General features: G+C 45.7%; 1 protein-coding gene across 2 annotated transcripts in view; it reads left to right on the top strand.

Moving 5' to 3' along the window:
• The window catches only part of LOC105893637 (PDZ domain-containing protein 4), a 44,502-nt gene extending 26,720 nt beyond the window's left edge, over positions 1 to 17,782 (top strand). For both annotated transcript variants that reach the window (XM_031566977.1, XM_031566976.1), the window contains 3 exons: positions 653 to 715; positions 1,238 to 1,339; positions 13,770 to 17,782. In XM_031566977.1, the coding sequence (XP_031422837.1) occupies positions 653 to 715; positions 1,238 to 1,339; positions 13,770 to 15,929 (2,325 nt within the window). In that variant the 3' untranslated portion in view covers positions 15,930 to 17,782. The remainder of the gene's footprint in view (positions 1 to 652; positions 716 to 1,237; positions 1,340 to 13,769) is intronic.
• The last annotated feature ends 10 nt before the right edge of the window (positions 17,783 to 17,792 follow it).

Raw genomic sequence — 17,792 nt, 5'->3', positions numbered from 1 at the left:
CCTAGAGCAAGTACTAAGGTGACTGGTGCACAGGGGGAAAAATGAGGGGGGAAGGAGCAGAAGGGAAGGGAGGAGAGGAGAGGAGGAGCAGAAGGGAAGGGAGGAGAGGAGAAGAAAAGAGTGCCAGAGGCAAGCAGATGAATTCATACATGGATCGAGATAAAATATATTTGGCATATGCGGCATATAAATATTGTACATACATACATACATACTGTACATACATACATACATACATACATACATACATACATACATACATACATACATACATACATACATACATACATACATACAAGATTCCATGGTACATACAGATGGTACATACATGATTTACACAAGAATAATAGTGGATAAAAATGGAGAGATTCAGCATTCAAAATATTGGTTGTAGAACAGCGTAGTGGGTATACAATGTCCTCATGAGGGACTATTATACGGATAAGAGGGCAATGAAGCAGTAAACTATGTCAGTGATGCCATTTGTTTATGTTATTCTATTTGTATCTGCCTTTACTCCCACTGTTTGTTCCCCATCCTTCTTATTTTCATTCGTGTCTTCTCTCCTCTTCTCTTCTCTCCTCTTCTCTTCTCTTCTCTTCTCTTCTCTTCTCTTCTCTTCTCTTCTCTTCTCTTCTCTTTCTCCACTCAGGTGAACCCCAACAGCATTGCAGCAAAAGATGGACGCATAAGAGAGGGGGACCGAATATTGCAGGTAAACACTTACACTTTCAAAACACCTCTCAGTGTTGATACCCAGAATTCTGTAAATTTAGATATTACATTTATTTTAAATACAGTGACTCCTTTTCAATGCACAGTCAAATTAAACAGACTACAGATAACATTGTGCACAGAGAAGATAAAGTAAGATAAGCAGATAAGCTGATAATAATGATCAAATGACTCCAGTAACACTAGTGTTATTTATGTATACATATACTGTATGTATGTACAGTATGTATGTATTATATGTATGTATGTATGTATGTATGTATGTATGTATGTATGTATGTACTGTATGTATTATATATATTATATGTATGTATGTATGTATGTATGTATGTATGTATGTATGTATGTACTGTATGTACTATATGTATGTATGTATCTATGTATGTATGCATGTATATATGTATGTATGTATGTATGTATGTATGTATGTATGTATTATATGTATACTGTATATGTATGTTTCTATGTAGGTGACAGCACAGCCATGTTCTCTTTTCTGCAGATAAATGGTATGGACGTCCAGAACCGGGAGGAGGCCGTGGCTATCCTGACCCGAGAGGACAGCACCAACATCTCTCTGCTACTGGCCCGACCTGACATAGAGGTGCTCTTAACTAACACAGCTATAGATGTATGTAGCGCTCCCTTCGCTACTCTAAGTGATTAGCTAAGGGAGAATAGCTTAAAGTTCATGTATATCTAGTTAATATTATGGGTCCCTGTTCCCTTGTGAATATAAATAAAACCCAACACAATGGCTTTATCTAGCGACTTATTATTATTATTATTATTATCAAATATCATATATAATACAAACAAACATTTAGAAAACTGATTCATAAACTCATAGTGCCCGACAACAGGTCGCTTTCAAAATTAATATACACGTTGACAAACAAAACATATACCCACTCCAACAAAGCTACAACTAACCTGGTAAGCGGTTAGCTTACCTGTTAGCTAGCTACAATGTTAAAGCTACCCCAAAACACACCCAATGTCCCCAACGTTACCGTAGCAGGTAAACACTCTCCTAACCCCCAAATGTAGCAGGCCTGGGTCGTCGCTAGCGTGCGTTGTGGCCGAAAACTTACTGGCCGCTTCACTCTAGTCAGCAGCAAAAAGAAAAGACGTCACTCTACCTTGGGGTGGATGAATATTCGCCGACCAGTATGTGATTTCTCCGGTCAGTATGGATTCTCTCTGGTTATCGTCAGTGTCCCGTCAGGGATTGTTTTGCCAACAAGCCCAATAGTCCACACAACGAACGCGAAGTCCTATGGAAAAAACCGTGTTGCCTTCCTTGTCCTCCACGTCATACCTGGGGTTTCCTCTCTCAGGATTACAGACGCTTTCTCCCCTCTCCCGTTCTCACCCAATCAGCATTAATTAGATCCTCCACCAATCAGCACTCACTGACATAACTGGTTACTAGCCAGACTAGCACAGAAAAGATTAATAAGCAGTGTGGTATTTGCAGTTCCATACATTAAGCGAAACATATCAACAGCAGCAATAGAAACAATAAAACACACAACAGGTAGAAAAATAAATATCTTATGACAATAAACATATGTATTTTTAACCCTGTTACACCCTCCCCCTGGTATAATGGCTGTGTCCTCATCAGCACATTTTAAAGAAAATCATACTCCAATAGTACACCTTTAAGTATGGCCTATTTGAATTGTTATTCCTCCATGAATTATGGTAATAGCCTGATCCCTGGAACTTCCTGGTTTATCATAGGTTAACCTAACCACTGGTTTGACAGTTCTCCTGGGACGCGATTTCATGGGACTAGTAACTCGGTCCTTTGACCTGGGGGATCTTTGGGACTGTCTAGCCACTCTAGGTATCGGTGTGCTGACTATCTTTGGGGACTTAGGCTCCCCTTCAGCACTACCTGATTCTTCAGACACCCTTTCCTGAACGGTTTGGCTGGGAATTACTTCAACTGGTTCAGGCTCACACTCTGATGATGCCTGTGCCTCAATCTGTGTAGTATCATCATCACTTGGTAGAAAGACTCCAGGATTTGGAGGATCCCTATACCATCTCGGCAACTCTTCCCGACCGTCTTGAGATCTCTGTGCTATAAAGTAATCTGAATCAGAAGAATCAGATAACTCCTGTCCCTCTTTCCCAGCATTCGGAGTCTCATGGGTCTTCGCCATTTGCCTAAGGCGGGTGTCTGCTCTCGTCCTTGGTTCATGAGTCAATTCCTCTTCGAGGTCTAGTCCAGGCATCCTCACAAGGGTATTTATGGGGAGTAGATGGTCCCTGTGGATGGTCTTGACCACCCCTATTCCATCCTCTCGCTGTATCTGGAAAACAGGGAGATTAGGCATCTTCCCCACTATGACATATGGGCATGGGTTCCACCTGCTCTCCAGCTTGTGTTTCCCTCGCAGTCCAAGATTCCGTAACAGCACTCGGTCCCCAACCTCAAGAGACTGAACTCTCACTGTCTTGTCATACAGTCGCTTATTCCTCAAGTGTCTTTTGTCAGACACTTCAGTTGCAAGTTTGTAGGCCTCTTGTAAATCTTTTTTCAATTGCATAACATACCGTTCCTGACAAGCATCTTCCACTCCCTCTGGCGAAGTTCCAAAACACAGATCCACAGGGAGCCTTGCCTCACGCCCAAACATTAAGTAGTATGGCGAGTATCCGGTGCTGTCACACTTGGTACTGTTGTAGGCATGGACTAAATAACTCACATGCTGACTCCAGCTGCGTTTTTTCCCTTGGTTTAATGTGCCAAGCATAGACAGCAGAGTTCTATTGAACCTTTCAGGTTGTGGATCACCTTGCGGGTGATATGGGGTGGTTCGCGACTTACGGATCCCCAATATTCCCAACATCTCTCTTATTAAGCGACTCTCAAAGTCCCTCCCTTGATCTGAATGGATCCTTGCCGGGAGTCCATAGTGTACAAAGAATTTCTCCAACAATACTTTGGCGACCACATGAGCCTTCTGGCTCCTTGTGGGAAACGCCTGAGCATATCTTGTGAAATGATCGGTCACTACTAAGACATTACTTATGCCCTTTGAGTCCGGCTCCATCGAGAGAAAGTCTATACACACCAAATCCATAGGCCCACTACTACTAATTTGTTGTAGCGCAGCAGCTCTCTGGCATGGTGACTTATAGGTGACACACTGTCCACAATTCTTTATGTATGTCTCTACATCTACGGACATCTTTGGCCAGAAGAACCGGCTCCGAATCAAGTTAATCGTCCGCTCAACCCCTAAATGTCCAAGGTCATCGTGGAGAGACCTTAGCACAACTTCCTGATATTGTTTAGGCAAGGCAAGCTGAACCACTTCCTCCCCACCAGCTCTTTTGGCCAGACGACACAGTAGTCCATCCTTCATGGTCAATTTCCCTAGTTCTCTCTTCATACAGGTCAGGCCCTGACTGGGCTCTGTACTCCCAAACCATTTCCCACTCTTAACGGCCTGTATTGTGGGTCCTATCAAGTCATCCTGTTCTTGAGCTTCCTTCAGCTCTTGCCTGGACACCTGGTCTAAAGAGGTCGCCCTCAACTGTGTTGGAAAACTGTAGATATCTGGCACACAGCCTGGAGCGGCACCCAACTGATCAACATATCTGACATGACCACTCAGCTGTACACCAACACAGTGGCAGATGGACTTAATACAATCTTCGGGTATGGTCACCCATTCATCAAGCTTTTCCTCATCAAACATGTTCCTTGATAACAAGTCTGCATCTGTGTTCTGACGGCCTGGACGGTACTGGAGGTCGAACTCATAAGTGGACAGTGCAGCCAACCACCTGTGTCCAACAGCATTCAGCTTAGCTGTTGTAAGAACATAAGTGAGCGGATTGTTATCTGTACGGACGGTAAACCTAGCTCCATACAAATAATCATGCAGTTTATCCACCACAGCCCACTTCAAAGAAAGGAACTCCAACTGATGGATATGATAGTTCCTTTCGGATGGCTTGAGCTTTCGGCTGGCAAAGGCCACTGGTTTAAGGCCCTCAGGATACTCCTGATAAAGAACTGCACCCAACCCCTTAAGGCTGGCGTCCACATGCAAGATGTACGGTTTTTGGGGGTCCGCAAAAGCCAATACTGGCGCATGTGTCAAACAATGAATGATTTGATGAAACGCTTCATCACACTCTTGGTCCCATCGTGAACCAAACGGTTCAGACTCCTTCATATAAGTTTTATTTGAATCTGGGGCAGGTTTTATGCTTTTCTGTCTAGGACCATAACCTTTGGTGATTTCAGTCAAAGGTCTGACAATAGCTGCATATTTGGCAATAAACCTACGGTAGTAACCGCAGAAGCCCAGGAAAGACTGTAAGGTTTTTAAGTTTGTAGGCTTGGGCCAATGTGTAACAGCCTCAATCTTTGAAGGGTCCGGCGACACCCCTTCCACTGAAACAATGTGCCCTAGATATTTAACCTCCTGCAAACAAATCTGGCACTTGTCAGGGGACAGCTTTAACCCCACTTCTCCTAGCCTATCTAACACCTTCAACAATCTCTCCTCATGCTCTTCAAGCGACCTACCAAACACAATCAGGTCATCCAGGTACACAATCACCTGGAGCAGATTCATATCCCCCACAGCTTTCTCCATCAGTCTTTGAAAGGTCGCTGGGGCCCCAGTAATCCCTTGCGGCATCCTCTCAAATTCAAAGAAACCTAAGGGGCATATAAAGGCTGTCTTTTCTTGGTCTTCCTTATTCATGGCTATCTGGTAATAGCCGCTCCGAAGGTCAAGGACCGAGAACCACTTACTCCCAGACAATACATTCAACACCTCATCAATACATGGAGTTGTATATTGATCTGGAACAGTCCTACTATTAAGTAGGCGGTAGTCTATGCACATCCTTACCGCACCATTCTTCTTTCTCACTATTACTATTGGTGAGGCATAAGGACTGCGGGATTCCTTGATTATGCCTGCTTGAAGCAAGTCCTGCAAGTGTTTTCTTACATCCTCTATGTCAGCAGGTGTGAGACGTCGCGACCGCTGACGAAATGGCCGGGAATCCATCAGCCTGATTCGATGCTCAACTCCTTTGGCTAAGCCAACATCCCAGTCATGAAGGGAAAAAACATGGGATCTTTGCGACAGCTTTGCTCGCAATCGTTCTTTCCATTCCTCAGTGACTGGCGAGTCTCCAAAGCTAATCAAACCAGCATCGAATACATCTGAAGTAGCAGGCATCTCAGAGGAGATAGTAGTTACCGAATCTATGAGATGTAGGTTACCCACTACAGTACCCACTGGTATGGCTGTTTCTCTTAAGGATTCGTTCTTCACCAGGACCCGGCAGCTGTGGGTGTATAATGCCCGGCCTGGCACCACCATCGGCTTAAGCAGGACCCCGGCTGGAAGTGGAGCAACAGTAGATGCATCAACCATAAGTATTTCTCCATCCACTTTGGACTTTAATTCCACTTCACAAGCTACATCTGCTTCCTGACCAGGAGCCAGCGTCAAAGAGCCAGGGCCCTGCCATTTCACACAACCAACTTCATCCTCAGTTTGTACACTGAGCTGACAGCTGGTGGACGAAAACGGCTTCTGGCTTACAAAAGCACTTTGACCAAAGGTTTGCGTGACATCCACTCCATCCTCTCTACACTGCTGCACCAATCGTTTAACATGGTTGGCGTTTGTTCCAATTATGATAGAAATTTGGTCAGAGGTGTGAGGAGTTGGGCAGATGAGAGCAAGAACAGAAACAGTCTTGCAAGAACCAACAAGTTCGGCTGGGTACTCCACATCTACTACCACATAACCCCGATATGGATAACTAGACTTGGAGTCACTTAAGCCCCATAAATTCAATCCTGAAACTGGGAAAATAGGAACATCAGACAGATGTTGCTGGTACCAGCATTGAAAGATGATAGTGACTTGGGAGCCACTGTCTAGTAATGCTTTGCATGGGTTACCATTCACCCTCAAGGGTACAATACTAGGTGGACCAACTAAACCATCGGGAATGTGTGAAGCCTTCAGGGTGGTCACAGCACTCTTTTTGACCTCACAATTCACTCTTGAGCTTTTATCTGCTTGATTGTCTCTGGCAATTCTCAGGGCCTGAATTAACTTCCTAATAACTTTACCCTGATTTGCAGAGTTTGGGCATTTCCCTGCAAAGTGTCCATCCTCTCCACATCTATAACAAAACTGCTCTTCCACTGGAGACCTTCTGGGAGGGTTATCTGTTCGCCTAGGTTCTACAGCAGAAACTGAAACTGATGGCTCTTGTTCAGTAATTTTGTTATCTAACTGCTGCTGCAGTCGCTGGACCTGTTTCTTTAGAGCTGTGACTTCCGCTTCCCGTTGGACTCCTGTTGCCATGGCAGAGGCCACTGATACTTTTGCACTCTCTTGTCCAAATGGGAGGGGCTTCACTGCCACCGCTGCTACTAGGGATTTCAATTCTTTCATCTCTGACTTCAAGCTCTGCATTTCGGACAACTTCCAATCCATGCCCGACTGTGCTTGCACCCAGTTTACAGACGACACTAGTTTTGCTCTTGAAGCTTCATATTCCTCCTCCACGCGTATCTCTTTCAGGAGCTGCAGAAAGGTTGGCGGGTTGCTTTTCCTTTCTCTTACTCTGAGATTCACTAGCATTATGTCAGAAGATACTGCTCCCCTTAATAGCTGTTCCACTCGTGCTTTGTCAACACAAGCGTTAGGCAGCCCATCTCTCTCAACTACTTTCAGCAAAGAATGCTCAAGATGCCTCAGGAACTCTGACAACTTCTCACCTTCTCGCTGCTTCATTAATCTAAAAGCAAAGTACAAATCATCACCTGATTCAGCTGACCCAAAGGCATCCTCAAGAGACTCTAGACACTGTTCAGGAGTGACATCTACATTTGCTACTCGCGCTGCTTTAACTATTTCAAGGGCTGGCCCTTTAAGGCTCTCCATGAGTCGTTTTCGTTTTTCTTTACGGGAACAGTCAGACTCCTCAATCATGAGGTGGGCTTGATCCTTCCATTGCTCAAACGATTCTTCACCAGCTGGTGTGGGCAGTAGGCCAGAAAAGAGACGAAGACGCCGATAGCTACCACCCTCCCCTGAGGGCTTTCTGGCCTTCTCAAACAACTCTCCAACTGCTCTCAAGACAGACTCGGTTGAGCCTGAAGCAGGACTTGCAAGAGAAAACAAAGACGGCAAGTCTTCTACAGTCTTGCCTTCAGCTTCAAGCAAATGTTCTAATTTGCCCTTTAAGTCTGACAGTGGAGGTGGTGCTTCCTCAAGCAAAGCAGGCTCACTCAGTATGATTGGCCATGGCTCAGTCTCATCACTAGGGATCACCTCTGTGGGAACACGTTCTTGAGGTATAGCCTCTTTGCATTCACATAATACAATTAAGCTTTTAAGTTCAGCATTGAATGTTCTCCCTCTGACACGCACCCGTCCCAAGCATTTAACTGACTCCAAAGTTTCTTCTATCTTCTCAGTCTCAATGCCTTCAGGAACTACCACAAGTAAAGCCTGTGCTTCACTAATGCCCATGACACGGCACCATCCCTTCAGTTCTATCCCTAACTTGGCCCGGTCAGTCATTTTACTTATTTATCTCACAAAAAATTAAAGGGGAAAAAAACTACTAGAAACCCAAAATAAGTTCTCACTGGAGCCTCCATTTATGTAGCGCTCCCTTCGCTACTCTAAGTGATTAGCTAAGGGAGAATAGCTTAAAGTTCATGTATATCTAGTTAATATTATGGGTCCCTGTTCCCTTGTGAATATAAATAAAACCCAACACAATGGCTTTATCTAGCGACTTATTATTATTATTATTATTATCAAATATCATATATAATACAAACAAACATTTAGAAAACTGATTCATAAACTCATAGTGCCCGACAACAGGTCGCTTTCAAAATTAATATACACGTTGACAAACAAAACATATACCCACTCCAACAAAGCTACAACTAACCTGGTAGGCGGTTAGCTTACCTGTTAGCTAGCTACAATGTTAAAGCTACCCCAAAACACACCCAATGTCCCCAACGTTACCGTAGCAGGTAAACACTCTCCTAACCCCCAAACGTAGCAGGCCTGGGTCGTCGCTAGCGTGCGTTGTGGCCGAAAACTTACTGGCCGCTTCACTCTAGTCAGCAGCAAAAAGAAAAGACGTCACTCTACCTTGGGGTGGATGAATATTCGCCGACCAGTATGTGATTTCTCCGGTCAGTATGGATTCTCTCTGGTTATCGTCAGTGTCCCGTCAGGGATTGTTTTGCCAACAAGCCCAATAGTCCACACAACGAACGCGAAGTCCTATGGAAAAAACCGTGTTGCCTTCCTTGTCCTCCACGTCATACCTGGGGTTTCCTCTCTCAGGATTACAGACGCTTTCTCTCCTCTCCCGTTCTCACCCAATCAGCATTAATTAGATCCTCCACCAATCAGCACTCACTGACATAACTGGTTACTAGCCAGACTAGCACAGAAAAGATTAATAAGCAGTGTGGTATTTGCAGTTCCATACATTAAGCGAAACATATCAACAGCAGCAATAGAAACAATAAAACACACAACAGGTAGAAAAATAAATATCTTATGACAATAAACATATGTATTTTTAACCCTGTTACATGTACATAGAGGTGCTCATAGCTCTTACACAGCTGTAGATGTACATAGAGGTGCTCATAGCTCTTACACAGCTGTAGATGTACATATAGGTGCTTATAGCTCTTACACAGCTGTAGATGTACAAAGAGGTGCTCTTTACTCTTACACAGCTGTAGATGTACATATAGGTGCTCTTAACTAACGCAGCTGTAGATGTACATAGGGCTGCTGTTAACCAACACAGCTGTAGATGTAGAGATTAGTGTGTATATGTGCAACACCACTCTGTAACACCACTGCAACCTGCCATCCTCCATTGTATACAGTGAGAGTACACAAGTATCACTTCACCCCTCCCTTCTCTCTCAGAAATATCTTTACATGAATCACTTACAGTTCATCTTGACAGGCATCTGGTGATGCATCTAGCGTGCCTACAAGGGATCAAATAAGGTATATTTGTGGTAGGTGCACATTAACAACCCAGGTCTTACTGGAAGAAACCTTATTTTAGCTGCAAGGTTTTCTACATGTCTATGTTCCCACTTCACATTTTAGTTTAGTGTGTGTGTGTGTGTGTGTGTGTGTGTGTTCTGTGGAGTTCTCCCACTGCCTGCTATCATCAGACAAAACAGTTTATGCACACAAACCTTTTCTTCTGCCACACGTCCTCGTACTATATTGTGAATACTGCTACACATACAGTTTGTATTTTGGGATCATAAACCTCAAAAAATGGAAATGGAAGCGTCTTTTTGTGGGCTCCAGCCTGGGATGCTTCCGTCTGAGCGAGGAACACATGCAGAGCTGCGGCGCCTCTTCCCTTCTTCATTTAGAAACATGAAAGGAGACAGGGAAGGTGAGGGGAAGAAGGGGGGAGACAGATGAGAGGATATTTGGGGAGAGGTGTGGAGAGATGGAGAGCAGGGAGAAGGGAGGGAGGGAGGGAGGAGAGGGGGGAACTCTTTTCTGTTTGTAAGTGTGTCATTCCCTTATTTCCCTCAAGGTCAGCTCTGTAGAGACTGGCACTCCCAGGATATCCCATAATATTCAATATCCTGATCGCCTTGGAAGTCTGTGATATGGAGATGGGGGGGAATCTGATGATGTTCTGATAAACAAAATCCAATTTATCTCTGATGTCACGCACGCACGCACACACATACAAACATACAGACAAACATACAGACAGACAGACAGACAGACAGACAGACAGACAGACACACACACACACACACACACACACACACACACACACACACACACACACACACACACACACACACACACACACACACACACAAACATATTAAGCTACATCCTCTCTGTCTGTCCCCTTTCTTTATATTCAATTTTCCTGTCTATAGAAAGACACACACACACAGGTGCGCGCGCGCACACACACACACACACACACACACACACACACACACACACACACACACACACACACACACACACTTACACATGAAATCTGCATGCACAAAGGCACATTCAAGGGCCTAGAACAAATTGCTGTCCACATTAGCACACAAGCCAGAGGGCAAGTAGAGCCATTAAAATTGAGCAGTTCACACACACACACTTACACAGACACACACACACACACACACACACACACACACACACACACACACACACACACACACACACACACACACACACACACACACACACACACACACACTTACACAGACACAGACACAGACACAGACACAGACACACACACACACACACACACACACACACACACACACACACACACACACACACACACAAACACACACACACAGACACACACACACACACACACACACACACACACACACACACACAGACACACACACACACACACACACACACACACACACGCACACGCATACACACACACACACACAGACACACACACTCACAAACAAACAGCAGTCTTATCAATGGAGACAAAGGAAGGTAGCATACTAAGGCAGTAGATGGGGAAAGCCAGAGGGGCAGGGATGCAGGGACACAGACAGAGAGAGAGAGCAGAGAGGCGGCACATTAATAAATATGGGCGCTGAGATTAGGAGCTTACATGTCTGTCAGGAGAGAGGGAACAGAGACTGGAGATGGAGGAAAGAGTGGAATGTGAATGCAAAGGAGATGAGAGGATGATAAAGGAGAGAGAGACAAAGAGAGAGAGAGAGAGAGGGCATGCATGTGTGTGTGTGTCTGTGTTGTCTGTGTGTGAGAGAGAGAGAGGGCGTGCATGTGTGTGTGAGAGAGAGAGGGAAAGAGAGAGAGAGAGACAGAGAAAAGAGAGAGAGAGAAAGAGGGTGTGTGTGTGTGTCTGTGTGTGTGTGAGAGAGAGAGGACGTGCATGTATGTGTGTGTGTGTATGTCTGTGTGTGTGTGTGCGTGAGAGAGAGGGCGTGCATGTGTGTGTGTGAGAAAGAGAGAGAGAGAGACAGAGAAAAGAGAGAGAGAGAGAGACAGAGAAAAGAGAGGGACAGAGAGACAGAGAAGAGAGAGAGAGACAGAGAAAAGATAGAGAGAGTTAAAGAGAGTGACATCTAGACAAACAGAAGACAAGGGCAGTAGGGGTGAGCATTACTAGGGCATATAAATCAAAAAGACATGAAAAGACAATCAATGCCTCTCACTTGGTTTCTCATATGAGAGTTATTCTCCCCCTATGAATATCGATTAGACAAGATCACCCGCGGCGACGGCCATGGATCTGAGTGCAGTACTAGAGTCAATACCTGATAAACTGAAACAACAATCTATAGCAAATAACTAAATATTTACATAAAGTCTCCATTCAGCTCTGAAAAAGTCTGATCCAATTCATGAATCAAAAGAGATGTGCAAGTCTACTGACAGATTAATGTTCACGGTTGAGTAGCGAATGTACAATTTGTGATAAATTCAGGAAATAAATTATACAGTATATTAAAGAGAGAAGGTTGCGTAAAAAGAGTGGAAAATTCCCATAATCCAACGATCCTATAAATGAAATCATCTTTAGGTGTGAAGCAGACCGATACTACAAATCATACAATAAAGAGCAGGATGAGCCCAGCACCATCACCATAACAGTGAAGTATGGTGCAGAAGCCAAAAAGTGCCGGTTTTGTATGTGGTTGTTTACAGTGTGCCTTTCAAAAGTATTAATTTTAATAAGCTATACATTTTCTAAATGATTTGCTTGTATGGGAATGCATGCTGATCCTGCTTGTGGGCAACTGGGTCTCTGGGTCACTGGAGCTCTGAGCTAGCTGGACTGGCTGAGTCCGTCTGAGGCCTCGGGGCCCGTGTGTCCCTGACACAGATGGTGTGGCAGGAACACCCACTCTTACACCACCCCTGACAATAGATGGGTGGATAGATTCCAGTTTCAACAGGCAGAGGACCATGGCTTGGTGTTTGGGGCTATACTGCCCTCTGGTGGTATTGGTGCAAATTACATCTAGGTTCCATGCGCTTCCTGACTGTCCTATGGTCATTGTGTAAAATCAACTTTCAGAATATACAGCTCTAGAAAACAATTAAGAGACCAATACAAAATATCAGTTTCTCTGGTTTTACTATTTATAGGTATATGTAGGTATAGGTAACATTCGTCTTAAATACAAGCATTGTCATTTAGAGCATTTATTTGCAGAAAAGGACAACTGGTCAAAAAAAAAAAAAAGATGCATTGTTTTCAGACCTCAAATAATGTAAAGAAAACAAGTTCATATTCATTATTAAACAACACAATACTAATTTAAGGATAGTTGTAAGTCAGTATTTGGTGGAATATCCCTGATTTTCAATCATAGTTTCAAGCGTCCCGGCATGCTCTCCACCAGTCTTTCACATTGCTGTTGGGTGACTTCATGCCACTACTGACGCAAGGCTTGACTTTGTTTGATGGCTTGTGACCATCCATCTTCCTCTTGATCACATCCCAGAGGTTTTCAATGGTGTTAAGGTCTGGAGATTGGGTTGGCCAGGACAGGGTCTTGATCTAATGGTCCTCCATCGACCTGCCTGTGTGGCATGGAGCCTTTAAATAATCCTCAGAGTTCGGGAACATTGTCATAGCAGAAGGAAGCAAGATTTCCTCCAGGATAACCTTGACAATGGCTTGACTCATACGTCCTTCATAAAGATAAATCTACCAGATTTCAGCCTTGCCAATCACCAATCCTCCACAAAATATCACAGTTGGTGCGAGACACTGTGGTCTGTAGGCCTCTCCAGTTCTAGCTAGCTTCCAGCTTGTCTGAGAGACAGCTCTAATATGTATTTCTGTCTGTTGATTTTTTTCTCTTTGTTGCTGTATTGTGCCTGAAGCAATACTGAACTTTAACAAAGTAGAATTCACTGACCATTCTACATTCTACTGACCATTCACTGTTCTCCCCTTTCTCTTCTCTTCCTGCTCAGAATGACAACCAGCTGGATGTGGATGAGCTGGAGCTGGAGCTTCAGATGGGAATTGAGGTTTTGGACAACGCCGTCCAACTACCCAGCCCTCCGTGCGGAGGTGCCCAGAGAAAGGGATGCTTCCTGGGGGAGGCAGGGAGCGGTCGTGGGGCTGGAGGAGGGTTCAGACCTCCAGGCTCCCGTAGCTTGCCGCGGGACACCCCTCCTCCATCGCCAGCCTCGCTGTGGCACACCGTGCTTAGCAACAGCCAGGAGCTGGACAGTGGCGTGGGGCGCACGGACGAGAGCACCCGCAACGAGGAGTCCTCGGAGCACGACCTCCTTGCCGACGATGCGACCAGCGCCTGCACCACTAATGCCACCAACACACCCGGGAGCTTGCGGAAGTTCCACGCCACCCCTCCCCCGCCGCTGCTGTCCTCCACCCGAGAGCTGCACTTCAGCAATGACTCCCTGCTCGGACCTGAGGTGGGTGGGGGAGGGGGAGGGGCAGGAGGGGTCGGAGGTCACGCACCCCCTCACATGGACACTCTGGCCTCGGTTCTTCTTCCCGGCCTGTCAGTGGAAGAGTGCATGCGCTACCGCGAGCTTCTCGAGATCCGCTGCTACTACGAGAAGAACGGGAGCGCCCTGCTGCTGCTGGGCGGAGAGGGGGGAGGGGCTAAAGGCGGGGAGGTGGAGTTTGTGGGCGAGGGCGGGGCACCGCTGGACGTGAACCGCAACGAGAGCCTGATGCGCCACGAGCTGGCCCTGCTGGAGGAGGAACTGCGCCATCTGGAGTTCAAGTGGCGCAACGTCCTGCGCGCACAGAAGATGCAACAGCTGCGGGAGCGTTGCCTCAAAGCATGGCCACCCAATGAGGAAGAGGAGGTGGAGGAGGAGGAGGAAGTGGCAGGGGTGGAGGGGGCAAAAGCTAGGCCGGCTCAGAGCGGGCAGCCCCTGAGGCACGAGCTGTCGGATATCAATGAGGTACCAGAGAGAGAGCGCTCGGATAAGGACAGCACCAGCGCGTACAACACGGGCGGGGAGAGCTGCAGGAGCACCCCGCTAGCCAGCGAGCGTTTCCCCTCTCCCTCTGCCTCCGCTCATGGCCACGGAGGAGACGGGGACTCCAGCGCCTCCGCAACACTGCGGCCTGCTCGCACTCCAAGCAGGCGCCGGACTCGGACGGACCAGCATGGCCAGAACCTGCAGAACCTTAACCAGACGTACTCTCCTGGCAGCCGCAGGAGAGACGAGGAGCGGAGCGACAGCCGGAACTCCAGCCTAGCCTCCCGGTTCCGATCCTTGTCCGGAAATGGAGGGGGTACAGGGGCGTGTCAGAGGAGGGGGTCGGACGAGGCCAGGAGGACCCCAAGGTCTAACGGGGTGCCCGTGACTGGAGGCCGCAGTGCGGAGAACAGTCCCTACTTGTCTAGACGTCGCGGTGGCTCCCGGCTGCCTCAGCGCTATCAGAGCTGCATGCAGCTGCGCTCAACCTCCGCCAGCGAAGGACTGTGGCTACAGGACCATGCTGAGGAGGCCTCTGCCACAGCCCTGAACCCAGTTACTGGGGAAATGGAGCCCCTGTCTCCCAATGCAGCTAATGCTAACTCTGCTAGCCTCGCTAACTCTGCTAACAATGCTAATACACTCACCTTACCTTTACCCTTACCACCACCACTCCCCCCTGCTTCCCCACGCATGGAGTGGAAAGTGAAGATCCGTAGCGATGGGTCGCGCTACGTTGCCAAGCGACCGGTGCGGGACCGGCTGCTGAAGGCGCGCGCCATGAAGATCAGTGAAGAGCGCAGCGGCATGACGACGGACGACGACGCCGTCAGCGAGATGAAGATGGGCCGCTACTGGAGCAAGGAGGAGCGCAAGCAGCAGCTGCTGCGGGCCCGCGAGTACCGCCGCCGCCGTGAGTTCATGATGCAGAGCCGCCTGGACTGCTTGCGGGACCGTGAGAGCAGGGACCGGGGGGAGGGCGGGGGCGGAGGGCAGGACTCACCAGGGCACGCCTCCATCCTGGAGCTTAGCCAGAAGAAGAGCATGAAGAGGCGAAACCGTAAAATCCTGGACAACTGGATCACCATTCAGGAGCTGCTGGCCCACGGGAGCCGCTCCGAAGATGGGCAGAAAGTGTACAACCCACTTCTCTCCGTCACCACTGTTTAAATTAGAGGAACAGGAGAGGAAAAAAGAGAGAAAGAAATCGAACTGAAAGTGATAGAAAAAGGCATAGAGATCGAGAGCCAGAGGAAAGAATGAAGGAATAAAACGGTTATAAGCAAAATGAAATGAAAGATTGAAAAAGATGAAAATACACTTAACCACATGCTGCTATACATTTGTTGAGTATATTAAAAGGCAATGAGGTAAATCATGAAAAACACATGCACACAGCATTCGTACAATTAGAACATAGTACCACACCATGGGCATAGCCCCATGAAAGGGATGCTGCACTCCAGTCAGAAATTGATAAATGAATGTAAAATTTTCATTAAAATGATTCGATGCCTGTAATTTTCTAACCATTTTTCATCACAAGAATGTCTGTTTGGAGGTACTCCTATGTATTAAGACTTTGTACGACCTTTTTACCATAAATGCCAACTCTTTTTATGAAAGCTTATAGTGCCATAACAAGCATGAGGCCTAACAGAAATGTCCAATCTCCATTTTCCGTATTTTAGAAACATGGCATACAATACTGTACACAGGAAACACATTGCCCACATAGTGGGCAGAAACACGACCAAAAATAAGTTCAACCCTATAACAGATGCCTTATGGGTTTTCTGTGGTTCTGACTCTACCTGACCATTGTACAGCTTCTCTCTGTGTTCTTTCTGTGTTTTTTTTTGCTGTGTCTATGTGCATTTCTTGTGTCTGAACCCTGTACATAGTTGAACTGTGGCGGCTCAACGAGACAGAAAACTGAAGTAGCACAGAGGAGTAAGAGCACAACCCTGTGCTGATAATCAGTGTATAGGTGAAGCTGTGCATTTGGCACTCCAGACACCGAATGGTATGCTGTCAGGACTGGACTGTTATGTGAGGATCAGTAATGGGCTTTTTCCAAATCATTTTGTTTTTAGGAGAGGTGATGGTTTATGGCTTATACTGTATGTCCCCTGTGGTCCACAAATGTATGCATTCCAAAATATAGGGTCAAAGGTCACGAACACTTCTGTTGAAATTCTGTCATTGACTCCAATATTGCGTTGTGTTCTTCGAAATAAGACGTAATTGCATAATTTTGATAGGAGTAAAGATGATGATGATAATGATGAAAGATGAAAGATGATGAAAGATGATGAAGACAAAGCACAGAACAACAATTTTAAAGGCATAATATTTAGGCATAAAAATGCTACTTAGCCATAATTATGACTTCGTACTAGGGAAGTTGAGCACAAAAGCACTAAGGACCAATTTCAATTTGAATGTCATAAATCTGCACAATACTTTAATGGAGCAAAGTGTTTCCTGAACAGATCACTGAGAAATGAACTGTTACTATTTTCATTCAGAAAGTGTGATTTATGAATTCTTTGGAAATACACATGTGCAACATGACCATGCTAATAAGCTTACTTAAACTGGATGACAAAGGCAAAACTATACTTGATGTGCTGGATGGCAAGAAGGAAGTTATGAGCCAACGTTTGTAAATCACAATCTAAATCACAATGGAAGTGTGAATACTAAGCCACATTTTTTTAAATTGACAGTCGATTGGGGCTCTTTGATTATTTAAAGAAACTGCATGTTGTGAATAGCATTCTTAACCAGTTTTTATTCAAAACTGTATTAACAGTTATATATAAATGTAGAGAACGTGTGTTTTAGGTCTGTATGGATGGAGTCAGGTGTGAATTTGTTGTGTCTTATTTTTGGCATCGGCCTGTTTTTAACGATAGTGTTGCTTTTACTGTGAATTTGTGGTTCAGTGGTAGGCTTATTGTAGATACAGCAAATGTTTTGTTCAAGAAATGTTGTAAAATAAAGCTTTTACCAAAACATATGCTTAGG

The sequence above is a fragment of the Clupea harengus genome, chromosome 4 (genome assembly GCF_900700415.2).
Source record: "Clupea harengus chromosome 4, Ch_v2.0.2, whole genome shotgun sequence".
NCBI lineage: Eukaryota > Metazoa > Chordata > Actinopteri > Clupeiformes > Clupeidae > Clupea > Clupea harengus.
The sequence above is the reverse complement of the archived record's forward strand: the minus strand, read 5'-3'. Positions and strand labels throughout refer to the sequence as shown.